General features: G+C 43.0%; 1 protein-coding gene across 5 annotated transcripts; it reads left to right on the top strand.

The window, feature by feature from the left end:
• Positions 1-1572: 1572 nt before the first annotated feature.
• Positions 1573-3492, top strand: LOC309856292 (spindlin-2B). Of its 5 annotated transcripts, none has more exons than XM_082717232.1 (3): positions 1592-1837; positions 1873-1939; positions 2543-3492. In XM_082717232.1, exon 3 carries the CDS (start codon positions 2545-2547, stop codon positions 3319-3321), a length of 777 nt encoding a protein of 258 aa, XP_082573358.1. In that variant the 5' UTR covers positions 1592-1837; positions 1873-1939; positions 2543-2544; the 3' UTR covers positions 3322-3492. The 5 variants fall into 5 exon arrangements, with proteins under 5 accessions (XP_082573360.1, XP_082573358.1, XP_082573361.1 ...); XM_082717233.1 differs by having other exon boundaries at positions 1716-1837; positions 1873-1927; XM_082717234.1 differs by lacking the exon at positions 1873-1939 and having other exon boundaries at positions 1573-1837.
• The last annotated feature ends 7851 nt before the right edge of the window (positions 3493-11343 follow it).

Below are 11343 nucleotides of genomic sequence, written 5' to 3'. Positions count from 1 at the left end.
CTAAATGAGAAACCTTTTCCTCATGTTCAGTGACATTAATATTTTAATGTTCTTTCATACTTTGATTGTTGAGTCAAGAATTTTATTGGTCACATTCTCCCTTTTAAGAAATATTTTGTTTAAGCTTATTCTGTTAAGGGACGCCTGGGTGGCTCAGTTGGTTAAGCAGCTGCCTTCGGCTCAGGTCATGATCCCAGCGTCCTGGGATCCAGTCCCACATCTGGCTCCTTGCTCAGCAGGGAGCCTGCTTCTCCCTCTGCCTCTGCCTGCCATTCTGTCTGCCTGTGCTCGCTCTCTCTCCTTCTCTCTCTGATAAATAAATAAAATCTTTAAAAAAAAAAAAAAAGCTTATTCTGTTAACATTCATACCTGATTCAGTAACCGTTCACATGATTCAATACCTATTGCATATCCATATGTTTACTGCTCTTTGGTTCATTCATTTGCTTTTTCTTGTGTTCTATTCCCTTCATTTTACATTTTAACAAATTGTGATATGGTAATAAATTTAGTGTAAAATTTCCCCAGATACTCAAAGAACTATATCAGTATCTCTTAAAGAATACCCAGTCATTCTCCACTGAATTATAAAACCATCATTTCCCTAATTTTTTTGTAAAGTTGTTTTTCCAAAGCTTTCTTTTCTGATAAATGGATCATATTATCATTATGGTGGAAACATTATACTAAATCTACAGTAATGGGAGAAAAGTTAACTTGTGGTCACTATAAAATTGACATTTATAGAATGATGACCAGACATGTAATAGGTGCTCAATAAATATTTCTCAAATAAATAAGAGAAATAATGGTTTCAAAAATATCTAATGCCTTGAGAGAATGCTTACTCTATATGGAAAAGAACAGGACATGAAACTGCATATGGAAAATTATCCCAGTTTTGTTAGAGCCTTGAAAAATGACAAAAAGAAATAATGAGAATTAATATTTTGCTGTGAGCCCTTGTGAATGGGATCTGGGATAAATTGCATTTGATTATTTCCTTCACATCAGTTTTCTGAAATTTACAGTGTTATCGTGCAAAAATTCATTTGCAATACAGTAACAGAAAAAAAGAAATAGGTAGAAAATTCTCTAAGAAGTAAAATCTAGGAATAAATAGTTATTAAAAAAATTACACAGAGATTGGGTCAAGATGGCAAACTGAGCACTAACACATTTTCTCTCTTTCCACCACAAATCCTTGTAAATTATAAAAACAAATTAAAAAGCCAACAGATTTATGTATAAAAATTAAGTACACAGGAGCCTGGGAAGAAGAAAGGACTAATTCCTGGAAGAGGAAAACAAACGGGGCAAGGGGCACTCACAGAGGGTGGAGTTGGAGGTGAGCAGAGGGAACTAATGGGTACAGAAATGAGTAGGAGAGAGGGTCCAGAAATGGGGGAGGAGCCGGTAGTTGAGAGCTCCCCGAATTCTTTCCGAAAGGGCCAGGACTTTGAAACCAAGAACAAGTCTCAGGCCTAAGGCAGTGGGCTTAAAAATGGGGGGGGGGGGGGGCGTAAACCATGTTTGCAGGAAGGGGAGGCCTCACTCCAGGCAGGAAGCTGCGCTACGGAAAGAGGGAGGAGACTGCGGCGGCGGCGGCTGGAGGGAGCCCGATGTGGCAGAGGGGCCGCCGCCGCCGACAGGGAGGCGGAGGACCCGCGAAGCTCAGAGCTGGGGATACCGCCGCCATCCTCTTCGCCTACCCAGACGCCCTCCTAGACGCGTTCCCCGCCTACGGATCCTCCCCTCCTAGCCGGGGCAGGCATCCGGCTCGTCGCCTGCTGATCCGCCTTCGGCACAGGCTCACGGCGGAGGCAGCTGCACGGAGGTGTCCGATTTGGGCACGGAGGCAGCACGGCGGAGGTGTCCGATTTGGGCACGTGAGGCCCGCGATCCGGGGCGGTGGACGCCAGGCAGGGCAAGGCCATTGGTGGGCTCCAGGATGGAGAAGGGGGATGGGGTGGACTCCTGCGGGAGATAAGGGGTGGGGGCGGGCGCCGGGTGAGGCTGGAGTCGGGGAGTGCGATGGGAAATAGGAAACGGGGGTGGCGTTAGGAGCCAGGCAAGAAATTGAAGGTGAGCCTGGGGAAGCGAGGGCGCTGAGTGCCAGGAAAGCGATCCTGGGTAGACAAGGGGCGTATGGGCAGCAGGCTGAGGCGTCCAGGGCAGGACGACAGTGAGTGCGTGCGGGTCAAGGCGGTGAAGGGATAGGCGTTTTGCGGGGGACTGAGAGTGGGCGCCAGTGGCGGGTGATGGAGGCAGTGGGTTCTGAACAAGGAGGTAGCCCGCCCGCTCCTGCAGAGTCCCTAACCCCAGCCAGCACCACTGCCGCTGCCGCCTTTCCCCGCAGCCTAAAGGAACCTGGGAGGCAGAGCACTTGGCAGGCACGCAGCCAGAATTTCCAGCACTGCTGCCAGGCTCATGGGGAAAATTTAGGTTCTGGCGCAGGGTACACAGACACATCGCTGTTGGGAGAACTTCACCTTATGTCATATTGAGTGTTTCTGTCTTATCGTTTCTCCTCCCCCTGCAGGCATGAAGACCCCCAACGCACAGGATGCCGAAGGGCAACAAACCAGGGCAGCTGTGGGCCGGGCCACTGGGTCAGCAAACATGATGAAGAAAAAAGCCTCCCAAAAGAAGCAGAGGGGCAGACCTTCGTCCCAGCCCCGCAGGAACATCGTGGGCTGCAGAATTTCGCATGGATGGAAGGAAGGTGATGAGCCCATCACCCAGTGGAAAGGAACCGTTCTGGATCAGGTGCCTATAAATCCCTCTCTTTATCTGGTGAAATATGATGGAATTGACTGTGTCTATGGACTGGAACTTCACAGAGATGAAAGAGTTTTGTCTCTTAAAATTCTTTCCGACAGGGTGGCATCATCTCAAGTCAGTGATGCAAACCTTGCAAACACCATAATTGGTAAAGCTGTGGAACATATGTTTGAGGGTGAGCATGGTTCTAAGGATGAATGGAGGGGAATGGTCTTAGCCCAAGCACCAATCATGAAAGCCTGGTTTTATATTACCTATGAGAAAGATCCTGTCTTGTACATGTACCAGCTTCTAGATGATTATAAAGAAGGAGACCTCCGTATCATGCCAGAGTCCAGTGAGTCTCCTCCAGCAGAAAGGGAGCCAGGAGGAGTTGTAGATGGCCTGATAGGTAAACATGTGGAATATACCAAAGAAGATGGCTCCAAACGGATTGGCATGGTCATTCACCAAGTAGAAGCCAAACCCTCTGTATATTTCATCAAGTTTGATGACGATTTCCATATCTATGTCTATGATTTGGTGAAAAAGTCCTAACTGTTAGGGCAAACTTTGCCACATTTGTGAAAACAAATGTATACTTTGTAGACTTGCAAAATAATGTTGCTTTTCAGTGTATTGAAAGCTTAAGGGCCCCTGTTAACTCAACACCTCTGCCAGCATAACTGTTGTTTTGTTCTGAAAAAATACAAATTTATGTGGACATGACATGCTGTGTGTAAGGACTTTGTCATGTTGAAAAGATTGGGTGTGTTTGGTGGATGGGGCGTGAAAGGAAGGGACAGCTGTAAATGCAGGCTGTGAATAAAGTTCAGCTAGTATCATAATCAGCCATCTAAAAATGGAATAGGACTTAGCTGGCCTGGTCTGGGGGTGGGGAGGAGAAGGAACTAGAGATGGGCTGTGGGGGGAGGGAGAAGGGGAGGTGACTGCTTAGGAAGAGGTGGGGGCAGGGCCAGAAATGGAGAGGCTCCCTGGGGGAGGGATGACCTAAGAAAGAGGCACCCAACTGGGAGGGGGTGGAGAATAACAGAGAGAGTGAGATCTTGGGGCTTAGAGGAAAACAGACAGAATGCCTTGAGTAGAGAGGGACACAAAGGAGCTTAGAAGAGGTCCAGAGCAAGGGGACAGAAAAGAAGAAGCTGGCAGGAATCTGGAAAGGGGCTAAAGGATACTCAAAGGGAGGGTCTATGCATGAGTAAGGAGCCAGAAGGGGAGGAACACTGAGGAAGAAAGAATTCCAAGGAGAAAGACTGACAGAGGAAGTGAGAACATAGGAAAGGAGGTGTGGGGAGTGGGGCCATGAGAGATGGGGTGGCCCAGGAAAAAGCTGGACTTCTGGCAGTATCCACATTTTTCTCTCTGGCTCTGTGCAGAAAGGACATGACAGCTGTCAAAGAACCAAGTGGGTTGGAACTTCCCTGGAATGGCATTTTGACAGGGATGACTCAAGAGTTAAGCAGGAGCCAACTTTATACCCAAAAGGCTTTTCTTGCGTCAGGGAACTCATGCCACACCTGCCGAGTAGAACCCTAAGCCTCAGCCTAAACACACTGACCTGACACCCCGTGAGCAGGGGGCTGTGAGCAGCCTCCGTACCTTTCCCAGAGGACCCAGGTGCAGTAAATCTTGGACCTGAAGTTCTTGGTTCATTCCCCCTACACTGGATAAACAGTTCTTGCGGGAAATGGGTCAGTGGGGTGCTCAGGACTTAAGAGATATGCCACCTTGCGTTTGGAAAGTATCCGCCCCCCCAAAAAAAATGGAACTTTGCTGAACACAGGTACGGGAGTCCCCTCACTGTTCTTTCTCCTACTGCACTGTGCCTTGCCTCCCTGCAGTGGAAGGGCATCAGAGGATTGAGCCTAATGTTTCTCTCCAGGACATGGGGAGTACTTGACAGTGCATGCTTCTCTCAGCAGCTGCCTGAAACCACAGGTGGCTCCACCCACTGCTTCACTGAATGGAGGTCTGCTGCCTCCAGAAGCCCCATTCAGGCTATACCTCAACAAAGCTGGCAGCTACCGACCCTTCACAGGTACTTCCTGGCCAGTCTTGCCCACCCCAAGCACACAGAGAAGCTGTCATGGAGGTTTGTGCAGCTCTGTTTCCAGGTAAGATGAATGGCATGGGGCAGTTGGGCTGTGAGTTGTGACTTTGTATAGCTAACTCCTTCAACCCTCTAATGCCACCTAGAGGGGCTGTGGTTGGTGGGGAGAGAGTGCAGTAACCCCAATAAAGTCCCTCAGAGATATGGTGCCCCAAGACTATAGAGGTCTGTGTCCTCTTTTTCTCCTTCTTGCCTTTCCCCAGTCCGGCTGTGGACAGTCTCTTCAAGACCCTCTCTCTGGTTTCCCCACCCCACACTTCACTAAAATATACCCCTGCCCTCAAAGAAAGAGTTCTGGTGACCCCACTGTCCAGGCTTCCCTAATCCCATACAAAGCGGGAGGGGATGGGTATAGCTGTTGGCAAGGAGCTTCCAGAAGTTGAAAAAAGATGGTAATCCCAGGTCTCTCTCCACCCAACATGGCCTGAAATGGATTGCCTGAAGAATTATACAAGGCAAGCCCACCTTGCAGGGATTAGTTTTCTTTGTTTCATACATCACAAAATTTAGTCTAGCAAAACACCTGCAGGCCACCCATGGGCCAGTTTCAGCCAGCTGTCATGTTTTGTTTGATCCTTGTGTTTTTGTTGTTTTCTAGGTTTAAATTAATTACTTAGACATTTGGGAGATTTCACACTACAAAAAAACATATTTCTTGCCCACCTGAAAACAAAGCAATAAACTGAGGATTAGGGCCCACATTCCAACAAGGATACAAGCAGCTGGGTCTGAGGAAGGGCTCAGCCCAATTTAGACCCTGAGTGTGCTCTCAAACTAGCCATGCCCCCAGCTGCCCTGATTCACTCTAATAAAATTCCCAGTTGTGCCCTAAAGGCATTTGCATTTGTAGCTTTGGGGCTAGACCCAGGGGGAACTGCCTAGCTCTACTTTTGGCTTAAGCTGACCCCGTTTGCTTTTTAATTCATTTGCTTTGTCTTCATCCCACCAATACTTACTTTAGGTGGGCTCTCTGCCAGGCAGTCTTCAGGTACAGGTACTGGTGATATGGTAATGCACAAAGTAAACAAATAAAGCAATCTTACCCTGGTGGAGCTTTCATTTTAGTGTGGGAGACAAGACACTAGCCAAGATATTATAGTAAGTGAAATGTAAAGTATTCTCAAAGTGAAAAGTGTTAAGAAAGGAAAAACAAAGCAAGGAATGGGGAATTGGAATTCCAGGTGGGAGGCTGAAATTGGACAGATAGAGTCCAAGGAGGGGCTCACTGAGAATGTGGATTTTGAGTAAAGACCAAGGCAGTGAGAGGACTGGCCCTATGGTTGTCCAGGGAAGGAGCATTCCAGGTAGAAGGACAGCAGGGAAGGAGTAAGCCTGACATGCTCAAGGAACACTGATGATACCAGCATGGCTGGAGCCAAGTGAGCGAGGTAGAGAATATCAGGAAGTGAGTTCAGAGAGGTGATGGGGATCTGGCAGAAACTGAGAGCTTAGAGCCTTAGAAGTCCTAGAATGGAATTTGTTTTTTATGCTAGGGTGATGATGGGAGACATTTGAGTATTTTTCAGCATAGGCACGACATGATTTCCCTCATATTTTAACAGGAGCACTCTTGTAACTCTGGAGAGTTGTCTGTTTGGACTTCAAAGAAGAACAAAGGTAGGTCATGTACATCAGGGAAACAGAGTAGAGACATGAAAATAGATTTTCACATAGAAAATTTGAAACTAAGAAAGATGACATCATTTTCTTTAATGATGAAAATATTTTATTTGACAAATATTTCAGGATTAATGTGTTTTCTGTTTTCCAATAAGTAAATTTTAATCCCTTTATTACATATTCTACTCAAATTTGAAATGGAAAACAGTTAAGACTCCAATTTGGAAAATATCATTTGTAAGACAATAAATGGGAATATATATGGGAAATGGGAAAAAAAAGTTTCCTTAAGGCAGAAAATCCACAAATCCTGAAATATTTGTTAAATTTGATTTTATAGAGTGGAATTTTTCTAATTTCTGGAATCATTCTCTAAAAAGTGAGGTAAAATAAGGTTAGGGTAAACTTTGATAGTTAAAGTGAATAAATAAAATATATATTAAGTTAGAATAAAACCAGAATCCTATAGAGATCTTGGTAAATATATTAACAGACATTTCACAAAATAGGAGATTCTATGGTCAATAAACAATCATTGTTTTAAAGTGCTTCCCATTATATTTTTCTTTTCAATAACATATGTCCTCTCAAAAAATTCTGCATAATTTACTTAGTAAGTTTTTTTTAACCCTTCTCAGAATATAAGCTCTGTACTGTGTGATTTTCTTTCCTTTTTTTCACTCCTGTATCTCAAATATTTAAAATAGTATCTAGCATGTAGTAGGTGCTTAATAATTATTTCTTGGTTTCATGTGTCTCACCAGTAATTAGAGAGATGGAAATTTAAGTGATATACAATTTCATGTGTATTAGATCAGCAATTTGTATGAATTTTGACAATATGCATTGTCAACCAGATAAAGAAGTGGGAGATCCTATATCCTGTTGGTGGGAATTCAGTTGGAGATAAATTTGCCTTTATCCAGTGTTTTTGAAGATGGCATGTTTAGAGCAATTTTTGTCTTTTACTTTGTTGAAGACAATTCTGTATGGATCTCTCCTGTTTCTGAAAGTTTTGCAGTCAAGGCACTCAATGTTTTTTTTTGTTTGTTTGTCACATTCCTTTGAAGGAGGTGTGAATAACAAACATACTTGTAAGATGAGATAGTATTTCTCTGTGTAGCAATGGGCAAGGATGCTTACCTGAAATCTAATAAATATTAATGTCTCCTTCCAGAGGAAACAATCTTAAAAGGCATGTTTACTACTCATTATAAAATATTAGGTTAATTAAACTGGTTTCTTTTCCTGTAATGCAGTCTATGGTGTATAGATATGTCAAGTGCCCATTTCACATCACCTTGTGGTATATGGGTCTCAGGAATTTAGAGTTAAATTGCTCATTTTCCAGGTGTCATTCTTAATGTGAAAAATAAAAAGTTAATGAGGACAATTTGAGGAATTGGTTTCAGGATGAGTACCAGGAAGTAGAATCAAAGACAGAGGCTGGAACTACTCATTGTTTCTTGGTAATTGAACTCCTGGTGAGGCAACTTGCTCCTCAATCTGTTCATTAGCCTCAGGCCCACTTTATTGTATCAAATAGCACTGAGATTGATCCTGGGTAAGCAGAAGTTTTTGGTTTTTTGGTAAAAGAGTCTACACACAATGACACTGAGAGTTAAAGGAAGGACATCACAAGAATCATAAGCAGAAACTGGAGAATCCTTAGAACTTTTGCTAGGTGGCTATGGAGATGAGAGGGCTGGACAAATAATGCTTAAAACCGAAGGATATAAATAGATGGACTATCTTATGACTCAGCCCATCCTTCACATGACCATACAAACCTTAGATTAGTTTGAACATAACAGCAAATATCCCAGTTACTTTTTGTTTCGTTGGTTGGCTTTTGAAGTGATTACTGTGTGCAAAAGGGTGTTTTGACCCACTTGGGGAGAGTTTCTAAGATTCTTGTGTATACCATAAATGAGTCTTTGCATAGTACTCAGGCTCTTACTACCCAAGATTTTACTAATGACATCAACCAATAATAATGAGAAGCAGAACTAAAGAAATGTATATAAATTCATGTTGATCAATCCCACTTCCCCTAGAAAATTCCCCAGCTTTTATGTTGCAAATATGTGAGAAAATATAGAAACAATATTTCCCTAATGAGGCAGCAGAGACCCTAGGTTATGGTGACTTTCTCAGATAGGTTTACTGCTATGTGAGCCACGTCAGCCTGAGGGCACAATACCACAATTTTGCCTTCATTAATGTGACTGTGGTTGCTGAGTCAAGATGTTGTCTAAGGCTAAAATAGATGATGTTGCCAATTAAGGTGTTGCCACATAACATAGAACATTGAGTCATTTGAAAACATGGGGGTTTGATTTCCTAGAGACACAGGCAGCCACCATGCCACACAAAATTATCAGTGAATACAAAGTCTTTTTAATCATTACAGAGCCACACTCTCCCTCTATGCCATCTGATCTTTCCCTCTGCTTTAACTCAGCCACAGCTTCTATATGGGAAAAATAGAGATGAAACTGAGCTCTCTCTGTCCCCAGTGGAAATCAAATGCCATATGGATTTGGATGGCTGAATAGCCTGGGGAATTTTGATGAGAGAAGAGAATGAAACTTTTATAGCTCTGTTAAATATGGATACCTAAGTCACTTATTCTACAGGACCCATTGAATGAAACAGCATCCAGAATCAAGTTATGGGTTTTGGCCATATTTAGAGTAAAGAGAACTCCTATATGACATTGTGAATGAAACCTTTGAGGTCAATTCTGTGCAATCTTGGTGTACCTTTACATATGAATGTATAATAAAAACATGTCCCATAGAGTGCTAGATGATATTCAATCACATGTAGAGAAGTGTTAGTGGGAAACCTAAAGAGCTTCCCCACCAACCTTTCTGTCTCATCCTGGGTAGTTTAACACAGGGTGTATTGAAACCCAGGAGGAAATAAGAAAATCACAATCCTGATTAGATACTTAGAGGAAACAGAGATGCAAGATCACTATAGAACAGCTACGTATGTCCAATATAAAGTTCTTAAGAAGAGCTGGAGTTTTATAGTGGATTACTATTAAATAAATTCATTTGGTTTCCTGTATAATTTCAGCAGTTGCAGACAATATGACTCTAACTGAATCCATTATACACACTTAATGACACATGGTACACCATTTAAAACATTGACAGCATCTTTCCAATACTACTGGCACCTGACAATCGATATCTGTTTGCATGTATGTAACAAGGCCTCTGAGGTATGTTTTGTACTTCTCCTTCAAGGTTACCTAAACATCATTGTAATTTGTGAAAATAGGATAAATCAGAATTTAGTGCTAGTGTTTACACACTCTTGATTTCCAAAACCTTTGTACATATACATGATGTACTGGTTATCAGTAATCAAAAGGTTCAGTTTCAGAACTGTTGGTTGTGGCATTATCACACACCTCCCAAGATAATTTTCTGAAAACCTCCAACAAAATCCAAGAGTCTGCTTGCCAAGTTATGTTGCTTGAGGCTGTATAGGCAGATTCACAATACTGAATCCTCTGGCAGCTAAAGAAAAAGTGTTGTCTTTTCAGCCCCTCACCACTGAAAAGGAGGCCTGGCGCCAAACTGGATCCTTTGGATATTGGATTTGGATTGATTGAAATTCTGCTTGGTCCTTTATATCAGTGAATCTACAAATTAGCATCTTTTGAATAGGGCCCCAAACAGCATTCTGCTATGGAAAGTATCCAGTGAGTTGTGTCAGTCTTTTTATCTTTAGGACTCTACATTCATAATGGCCACTTTGAGCTTTAAGTCTCTGTAACTAATGATTTTTTAAAAGATTTTATTTATTTATTTGTGAGAGAGAGAGAACAAGAAGGCAGAGTGGCAGGCAGAGGCAGAGAGAGAAGCAGGCTCCCTGCCAAGCAAGGAGCCCAAAGCAGTACTTGATCGCAGTACATGACCCTGGGATCATGACCTGAGCCAAAGGCAGGGGCTTAACTGACTGAGCCACCCAGGCATCCCTCTGTAACTAATGATTTTATAATTGGAGTCTCTGACAAAGGAAAGCAATCTATGCCTGGGGGTGTCCCTTGGGGTTTTGGACTCAACTTCTCATTGACATGACTGTTAGATACATCCCTTTTGAAAAGCAACTATTAGTTTGCTACTGGAGTCTTTTCCAAACTGAACACCAAAACCATAGTGACATTGTGTCTCTCTAGCCTGATGTTTCCTTTTTTGTTGGCCAGTTCCAACTTAACACCTGTAATGGTGAGAAAATTTCAACAAGCCTTGTTTCTCAAAGGTAAATTATATATTTAAAAAGTTACCTGGGGGCGCCTGGGTGGTTCAGTCAGTTAAGTGTCTGCCTTCAGCTCAGTTCATGATCTCAGGGTCTTGGGGTCAAGCCCCACATCAGGCTCCCTGCTCAGTGGGGAGTATGTGTCTCCCTCTCTCTTTGCTCCTACTCCTTCTTGTGATTGTTCTCTCCCTCTCTCTCTCAAATAAATAAATCTTTAAAAAAAAAAAGTTACCTGTTTTTACCCTAGTGGCATATAGGCTTTGCATGAAAAAAGTGGATATTACACTTTTCAGAGAAACCCTATTAACCCCTCTGCCACCTAAAGTAAACTGGCTAAATGAGGCCTTGACTCATTTAGAGGTTCAACTAAATATGTGGGCCTGGTTCTTTCATTCTTCAAAGAGACAAAAAGCTGAACTGATGGTGTTCACTATGCTGCTGCATGTTTAATCTCTCTGCTGGCTTACCAGAATTAAAAGCAGATGGTGGTCACTCTTCCCAGTAGTCAAAATACAAGGCTTTTCATAGGTTTGGGTAATATTTACCTAAAT

This window comes from Mustela nivalis, assembly GCF_964662115.1.
Source record: "Mustela nivalis genome assembly, chromosome: X".
Taxonomy (NCBI): Eukaryota; Metazoa; Chordata; class Mammalia; order Carnivora; family Mustelidae; genus Mustela; species Mustela nivalis.
Note: the sequence above shows the minus strand (reverse complement) of the source record. Positions and strands in the feature narration are given on the sequence as shown.